Source organism: Schistocerca serialis, unplaced genomic scaffold, assembly GCF_023864345.2.
Source record: "Schistocerca serialis cubense isolate TAMUIC-IGC-003099 unplaced genomic scaffold, iqSchSeri2.2 HiC_scaffold_1370, whole genome shotgun sequence".
In the NCBI taxonomy this organism is placed as follows: domain Eukaryota; kingdom Metazoa; phylum Arthropoda; class Insecta; order Orthoptera; family Acrididae; genus Schistocerca; species Schistocerca serialis.
This window is the reverse complement of record NW_026047592.1, coordinates 7,464,119-7,473,534: the sequence shown is the minus strand read 5'-3', so window position 1 is coordinate 7,473,534 and position 9,416 is coordinate 7,464,119. Positions and strand designations below refer to the sequence as shown.

The window sequence follows — 9,416 nt, the reverse complement described above, 5'->3', positions numbered from 1 at the left end:
TCGGCATTGTGCCTTTGTATTCAATCCCGATGCAATTTCTGTGTTTTACGGTCAATATGAAGGTCCAAGGGATACAGTAAACCTGCACTGATGCAGCGAAATCTAATACTGGTCTCCCTGGAACCACTCAAAGCACAAACTCTTAGAAGATTCACTCTTCTTGTACTTAAGTCTTCATTCTATCTTTTGTATTCAATCACGATGCAATATCTGTGTTTCATGCTCAATGTTAAGGTCCAAGGGATTCAGTAAAACTGCACTGGTGCATCAGAATTTAATACTGGTCTCCCAGGAGCCGCTCAAAGCAGAAACTCTTAGAAGATTCACTCTTCTTGTACTTAAGTCGGCATTGTGCCATTTGTATTCAATCCCCATGCAATTTCTGTATTTCATGGTCAATGTTACGGTCCAAGGGATACAGTAAACCTTCACTGGTGAATCGAAATCTATTACTGGTCTCCCAGGAGCCGCTCAAAGCACAAACTCTTAGAAGATTCACTCTTCTTGTACTTAAGTCGGCAGTGTGCCTGTTTTATTCAATCACGATGCAATTTCTGTGTCTCATGGTCAATGTGAAGGTCCAAGAGATTCAGTAAATCTGCACTGGTGCATCGGAATCTAATACTAGTCTCCCAGGAGACGCTCAAACTACAAACTCATAGACATTTCACTGTTCTTGTACTTAAGTCGTAAATGTGCCATTTGTATTCAATCCCAATGCAATTTCTGTGTTACACGGTCACTGTGAAAGTCCAAGGGACACAGTAATCCTGCACTGGTGCATCAGAATCTAATACTGGTCTGCCAGGAGCAGCTCAAAACACAAAATCTTAGAACTTTCACTCTTCTTGTACTTAAGTCGGCATTGTGAATTTTGTATTCGATCCCGATGCATTTTCTCTGTTTCATGGTCAATGTGAAGGTCCAAGGTTTACAGTAAACCTGCATTGGTGCATTGGAATCTAATACTTTACCCCCAGGAGTCGCTCAAAGCACAAACTCTTAGAAGATTCACTCTTCTTGTACATAAGTCGGCATAGAGCCTATTGTATTCAATCACGATGCAATTTCGGAGTTTCATGGTCAATGTGAACGTCCAAGGGATTCTGCAGACCTGCACTGGTGCATCGCAATCTAATACTGGCCTCCCAGGATCTGTACAAAGCAGAAACTCTTAGAAGATTCACTCTTCTTGTACTTAAGTCGGCATTGTGCCATTTGTATTCAATCCCCATGCAATTTCTGTGTCTCATTGTCAATGTGAAGGTCCAAGGGATTCAGCAAACCTGCACTGGTGAAACAGAATCTAATACTGGTCTCCCAGGAGCCGCTCAAAGCACTAACTCTTAGAAGATTCACTCTTCTTGTGTTTAAGTCAGCATTCTGCCTTTTGTATTCAGCCCCGATGCAATTTCTGTGTTCCATGTCAATCTGAAAGTCCAAGGGATACAGTAAACCTGCACTGGTGTATATGAATCTAATACTGGTCACCCAGGAGCCACTCAAAGCACAAAATCTTAAAAGATTCACTCTTCTTGTACTTAAGTGGGCATAGTGCCTATTCTATTCAATCCCGATGCAATCTCTGTGTTTCACGGTCAATGTCCTGCAAAGTAGTGTTCCACAGCCCGCACAATCTAGAGAACATACTTGTCCGCCACTAATCCTGTGAGTGACCCAGGTGCAAGACCTGTCCCACAAATCCACCCACCACCTCCTACAGCAGTCCAGTCGCAGGCATCTCCCACCATATAAAAGGCACGATCATGTGCAAAAGCAACCTGTTAAAAATCTGCTATGCTGCAATTACCATAAAATTTTCCATGTAGGGATGACAAGTAACCAACTGTTCACTCGCAGTAATGTCTAGCACCAAACTGTGGCAAACCAGAGACTTCACATTCCAGTTGCCAAGAGGCTGTACACCACTTGAACAACTGCTTCACTAGACATACCATTTGGATATTCCCTTCCAGTGCAAGTTTTTCTGAACTATGCAGGTGGAAATTGTCTCTCCTGCACATGTAGTGCCATCCACCTGACCGAAACCTCTGCTAATTTTTTTCCCACTGTATCACTTTACCTTTTCCCTTCTATCTTCTGTACCCACCAATCTTTTCCCATTCAGACCATGTACTGTCTTCTCCAATCACTCTGCCCCCCCCCCCCCCTGCAGCTACTGCAGGTGTGTACATTTGGGTGTTTGTGTGGTTTCCAAATTAAACCATGTGCATTTTAGATATGTTAGATCCATATACTTTACCTGAAACTAATTCTCTGAGGTACTGAGACTACTGCTTCCGGGCCCAGGGTTTCTATTTTCAGCTAACACAGAAGTATTGTCTACAAACAAAAGTGTATGGGACAGGATATTTACCAGTGAATCATTCACACTGGACACCAAAAAGACTGTTGTGGGGCATGTAGACAACCCCCGAGATGGTGCACCAAGGCTGTGTGACTGCAGGAGCAGACAGCAAAAACTCTACACAAAAGATGGTCCAGCACTTCTCAGAGCTTACAGTCAAAAATTATCAGGCAAGGTGTCCATATTATGCAAATTAATGTAGGATTAACAAGTGACAAATGCAGTTACCAAAACAAATTAAATGATGAGCATGCCATCAGTATTATAGCTCTATAGGAAATGCATTTAGGTGATAATTCAGCAGCTACATGCAAGATTACGCAATATAAAGCAATATCAATACTCCTCTCAATTGTTAGGTGCATCCACAATAAATGAAGAAAGAAACAGCTCTTGGATTATGCTGGCTTAAGCTGTCAGAAAATTAGTGATGTAGAAGTAATTAGGATAAAACTCAAAGGCCTGGTTATTACATCAGTCCACAAATCACCTAACGGAAAGTGTCTGACACTAGTCTTACACACAGCAACTAGACAGCACGTATATGTTTAAGATTTTAATTCCAAAACACAACCCGGAGATACATAAATAGAGACAAAAATAGAGAACCATTGTTCGAATGGATCAACACACAAGAAATTATCTAAGTTTGATGCCAAGGAATTTAAAACGTTTTGGGCAGGCAGATGGAAACTGATACAAAACCTGACCCATCCATCTTTTCCACTGATGAGAACAAATTACCACTGAATCACTCAATAGTAGTACTGAAACATTTTTCAAGGAGTGTACATTGGCTCACAAAAGTTATCATTGGTGCTGAAATATCAGTTACAAAATACATTGATAAACCCTCATGGAAATTTGAAAAAGGTAACTCGATACAATACACCCAGGAAGTGGAGAGCAACCCACACTGGACACCTCAAAAGGCAGAACATTGGGAATTATTGTAGATGTAGCTAAATGGAATATCTGAAGGGTAGTAACAAAATAATGTGTACTAGGATGGGACAAACCTGCCCAAGTCCTCTACAAAGGATACCAAGTGTCTAAATAATGTTTTGATAACATTTTGTATTTAAAAATATGTGTGTGTATAAATTGTTCATGTTGTTGTAAATTTGACAATTTAAGAAATGGTCATGCTTTTGAACAATGTAAGAAATAGGTGTTATGTAAAAGCCAGTGTGCTTTTGTTTGAAACGAAAATGGCTGTGGCGAGTGGAAAAGGTGCGAAAGGCGAATTGGCGTGCTACCTTGAGCAAGTTCGGGAAGTAAGTCACACAGTCTGAAGGCAGCAGTGATTGAGGTAACTCCTTTGTGGAGCAGAAGCTTTGCCTGCAAATTTTCATAAAAATGCCTCGGTTGAAGACTGCAAACAGCTTACAGCATAGCTGCGAGTTGTTGAGCTACTGTATGTAAAACTGAATGAAGCCAAGAAGATAAATTGAGCCCGTACAGCAAGAAACTTGCAGGCCGTAGTGTGGGTAGTGTAGCCATCATAACTGTTCGCCACACCCAAGCCTACAGCCACCAGATAAGATTTTTTTCTATTTTTACCTTTGTACAGCATGAACCATTAATTTAAACTGTGTTTTAATAATCATTCTTGAACTTTACGGAAACTGGCTCACCCTGTTATTTCATCCTAATCATACATCTGTATAGGGTTCCTTCCTGGTGTTTGATTAATCCGAGTGTCCTGTTTTACAGACTTATGAAGTGCCAAGTTAATATAAAGAGGCACCATTTAAATTGCTTTAGTGTAAATAATAAAAATGTTTTCTTAACTATTGCAAAGTGTTATGGTTTGCTTACATAAAATTCAATCAGAGTGAAGCCAAGTTACTAGAACCTGTTAGATGGCTATACAGAATTAGTTCAAAGAATAATAGCTTCTGAAAGTAAATTCCACCAAGAAAGAGGTTTTCTTTAAGTGAAATGTTCAGTTAAAAAGTGTGTGCTTTAGTGTCTAAGTATTTAAGTTTCTTGATTATGGAAAGTGCTTTTCTAAAGGTAGTCCCCCCCACCCCGGCTAATTTTTTTTTACCTTCCTTGAAGTTATCTACTGGGTTTTTTCTTTTTTAAAAACATAATGTATAAAGATGTAGCCCAAAATTGTTTAAGTGGGGTAATTTATTTGAAGAGCCAAACTAAACAGTAGCAAGAAAGTAGGCAAAATTCACATTTCTGCTTCTCCAATACTTCACTATTTCATTGCCAGGATAGGTTGGTGACCATTAAGTACATGTTTTAAATCACTAAATGAACTTGGAAATGAGTTGTCCTAGCTTCAGTATATTATTATTCATACTGTGTTCCTATCTAGCCACTGGGTAAGATCTTAGGAAAAGAAGTGAATAGTCCATTAGACGCAACACATGGTAAATCCTGTAAGAAGGATAACTCTATTGATTATCTTTTCCTATAAACAGGACTATCCTTCCATAGTGTATTTTATTTGGAAACTAAACTAAATTTTAGTAAGAGGGTTATACGTGGCAACATAGAGACAGGGTTTCTGTTATTTACGTAAAAGCATACTAATATCATAATGGTAGTGTTATAAGGTCCTATTAATGTGTGGTCATGACATTTGTTAAATGTCTCACCACATTCCTATTGAAACTATTTACTCTTCTTGTAAATAACACCTATGACAATTTTATACAAATGTCCACTAAGACTTTGCTCGTCAACTTTCATTTAGGTAACAGCGATCTTTTAGATATATTTAAATCAGTACTGTTAAGAAATACTGACTAGCTTTATTTTCAAGAATCTCAAGTTTAAGTTATACATACTGTTATCCTCCAATAAGAATCATTGGCCGATTCTTCATCTTTGACAGGTTCATCATGCCTGCAATGCAAAACATTATCTTTTGTATTAACAGATGAAATCCAACTTTTTAAATTTAATAAATGCTTATACAAACATAAATTTTCTTCAAAAAATGTATTTCTGACAACTTCCTGTCACAGATAATTTTCACTGAATGTTGCAACCCAGTTATATTGCTGATGAGAAGCAAATGTTGATCTTTTCCCTCTCTTCCTTCACCATCTCCTGTTTTGTTCACCTTGACATATTTCTACCAAAAAGACTACCGCAATGGATCCACGCTTATATTTAACACACAGTAAATTCAGTTCAAATATTTCCTTAACACAGGATGTGCATTGACGAGCTTGAATTAATCAGAAAAATATAAACAGATACTAACCGTTCCACAGCTCTTACAAAATACTTGCATTAAGTAATCATCAAAGCTACTTTTTGCACAGCAAGAGGACTAACAGTCAAAATGGTGCTACATGCTACAGGCAGTGCAATACAATTTATTTTACTCAATGCTACAGCAACAAATGTACTTATAAAAATATTCAGATTTAGACTATAATCAAATACAGAGAGAGAAAATATTCTAACTAAAGAGATATAGCAGCCATAGGCAGAAACAAATAAAAAAACTGATACTAATCTTAGCTTTGAGGACCAAAAGTTTCTTCATCTGGAAAACGTAAAAAGAGAAATGAGACTGTTCAAGAATTAAGGATGAAAATTCAGGATCTTGAGTCAAGGAAGATGGACATGATGAAATTCAGTTGCGAAAGAGCAGCAGATGATGTAATTTTAAATGACGAGAAATAAGATCTCTTCAAGAGGAGCCACCAAAAGGTCAAATAAGTAAAGAACAAGCTGAAAATACCGGTAAATGGGCTAAAATGGCGGCAAATAGATAAACGAAACAGAAAGAAAGTGCTGAAGAACAGGCAACCAAACAACAACAACAACAACAACAACAACAACAACAATAATAACAGCACATTGTAGCAATATATAATAGCAGTCCCACAACATCTGGAGGAAGATTTTCCACTAACAGAGCAATAAATTCATGAAGCCATCAAATCTTCCAAAACTTCAAAGCAACAAATGAAGACTCCACTACAGCAAAATTATTGAAATAGTCAGAACACACAAATGATCTACAACTGCTGTTTGAGAACATTTGGAAAGCTGAAGAGATTATGGAAAGCATTAATCCACAGCTATGGAAAAAAGGGGACACACAAAATGTCAACAATGGCAGAGATGCCTCACTTCTGCCAGTGGTATACAAAATATTATCAAAAATTCTCTGGACAGAGTTGTAGAAACTTTAGACAAATAACTGGGAGAATCTCGAGGAGCTCTAGAAAGGGAAGACCCTGCACAGAGCAGATGTTTATTAGAAAATCGATAATCCTCCACAGACTGCTAATAACCAAACCTATAATAGTATCATGTATTGGTTTCAAGAAAACATTTGATTTGGTAGGCAGAGAAACTATAGGTAAAATCATCAAAGAATTTTGTGTTAAAGCAAACATAATCCTCAAAACAATAGCAAATAGGATGACTGAAGCTAAATTTATGGGAGAAGTATCTCAACCATTTGAAATAAAAACTGGTGTTAGACAAGGGGACAGTTTATCACCTTTACTGTAACACTACATTCTAGAAAAAATAGAAAGTATCTGGAATTTGGAGAAAAAAAAATCACAAAATTGAACCAATAATTTTAGGACGAATAACAAGTGGAATTAAGGTAAACTGCCTGGCTTCTGCAGATGATTCTGATATACTTTCAAAAAATCTGACAGACAGTTATTGAAAGAAATCTTTTGGAAGAAATAGCAAAGAGAGCTGGTCCCAAAATTTCAGCTGAAAAAACAACATTGATGACAATTTCAAACAATGCATCAACATTCTTAGAAAAACAAAAATGTAAAATAGCATTAGTAAGTAAATTTAAATATATTGGACAAACTGTACAACAAAATGGACTAGAAGAATTAACAGTAGATGCAAGAGTCAGCAAACTGGAGAGAGCAAATCATTTGACAAAGGATATTTACAACAAGAAATGCACAACTAAAAAAACAAAACTAAAACACTATCCCACAGTGGTATGACCAGGATGTTTATATGGATGAGGATGCCTAATGATGAACTATAAGCTGGACAGAACAGAGGATCCTCAAAGGAGGATTATTAGAAAATAATGGTTGCAATACAAGCTACAGATGGCTGGAAAATGAGAAGTAATGAGGAGATCTACAAAAATTTTGAGAAAATATCAGAAGTAATGGCTAAAAGAAGATTAATCTTTTTTTAGAGACCTATACTGAATGAGTAGTTCTGGAAGAAGGAATCAATGATAGCATGGATTACAGAAATAAGAAAGAAACAACATCAAACAATCAGAAATAATAGAAAGAAACCTTTTTACAGATAAAATACTGAATTTAAAAGGATCATCACCTCTCCAAGATCAAAATTAATTTCATCCCTCTCAATAAGACCGTGAAAACCGGAAATAAAATTCATAAATATGATATTCCGAAGCTCAAAATCAATCAAAACATATTGGAACAATGCCACCAGTAACTGACAGTTGAATCCCATAAATGGGCAGACATTGCCTCCATGATCCAACAAGCAGCTAATACTACAATCCTGACAGCTAAAAAGAGGAATCAGGAATGAGGTTTGTGGCGAGGTGGTGGCCCAAACAGCAAGTGCATGGAAAAAGTGGAACTCTACCAGGAGACCTGATGATTTTGATGTATTCCATGAAGTTCGAAAATATGCAGCCAGAACTCTATGAAGGTCTAAGCAATTGCATGAGAAACCGCAGTTAGAACAGATCGATCAGCGTTTTCAGATAAACAATGTCAGAGACTTCTATCAGACGTTCAAATCGAATTTGAAAGGATACCAAGCCCCTAGTTTTTGTTTTAGAGACGAAAATGGAAAGCTCAGTGTTGTGTACATAGTTCCGCATATTCAGCGCGTACACAAATTGCCCACTAGAGTGCGCCCCGCTAAGCACAACAGCGCAGGCGCAGCGCTCGTCCATCTCCGCACTATGAGATGGCGCTCCCATAGAGACGGACCAAATTCTGCTTCCGCCGATCCACTTATTAATATGTAGCGCAGCCAATGAGATTTCTGCTAACATAGAACATTTTCTCCTTGCGCATAACACTCGCGCAGTGATACATGAACGTGCGAGGTATTATAACGAGTGTAAAGACCTTCGATCAGTCAGTCTGCATTTGTCTGCACCAGTCTGTACCAGTCTGCATTAGTCTGTACCAGTCTGCATTAGTCTGTACCAGTCTGTCGAGTTCTACAATTGTCTGTACCAGTCCATAGTCAAGATTCAGTCTGCGCCTAATAAGATTACCATATTCCTGTACATAGCCATGAAGATAAATGTATAGACACTTTTGTCAAGTATCTGAGATATATGTGAGACTAAGATTAACGTACCAATCCCAAAGAACTTCAGATTGTCAATTGTAAATAGCATCCAGAACCAAGTTAAGTAATTTTTATATTTGTTATTATTTTAATAAATGTGTGTGAAAATTAATCAAGTTCTGTTTAAAGTTGGTCACCGTCAATCTGCTACTCTAAGCGTGCAAGTGGCATTTCTATCATCTGACCTAATGGCAGAAGATAAACACACCATGATAAGACCACGAGACATATTGCTGACACTCGCTTACTTCGTTAGAGCAACAAGTCAAATAATCTGATGGTGTGTGTACTGAAGGTCTTACAGTACGCACACCACACTCGGCCTGACCAACAAAGAAAACTGCAAGATCATGTCTTGTTACTTTGAAAACCTACTTAATTGTGATGAACCAAAAGAAAGATTCCGTGTATGTGCCCCAATCCACAAACTACCCCTCATCTCCATCTAGTAAAGAGGAGACCAAAGAGATCATCAACAACTTTAAGAATAATAAGGCAGCTGGAGAGGATTCAATAGTGGTGGAACTACTGAAGCTGGCAAATAATGAAACTCTAGATATACTAGTCCAACTTTTTGAGGAGATCTGGAGAGCTGGGATGATACCAACTGAATGGCAGTCAGCTTTAATCCATCGTCTACACAAAAAAGGTGATAAATTGAATGTCAATAACTATAGGGGTACCTCATTAGTATCTGTTCCATATAAGATTCTCTCCAAAGTGATACAGA

At 37.8% G+C, this 9,416-nt stretch overlaps 1 protein-coding gene across 1 annotated transcript in view; it reads right to left on the bottom strand.

Annotated features, from left to right (window-relative positions):
- Positions 1-5,153: 5,153 nt before the first annotated feature.
- The window catches only part of LOC126441764 (molybdenum cofactor biosynthesis protein 1-like), a 69,366-nt gene continuing 65,103 nt past the window's right edge, over positions 5,154-9,416 (bottom strand). Inside the window, exon 7 of the mRNA XM_050090687.1 lies at positions 5,154-5,233. Coding sequence (XP_049946644.1) covers positions 5,178-5,233 — 56 coding nt within the window. The 3' untranslated portion in view covers positions 5,154-5,177. The remainder of the gene's footprint in view (positions 5,234-9,416) is intronic.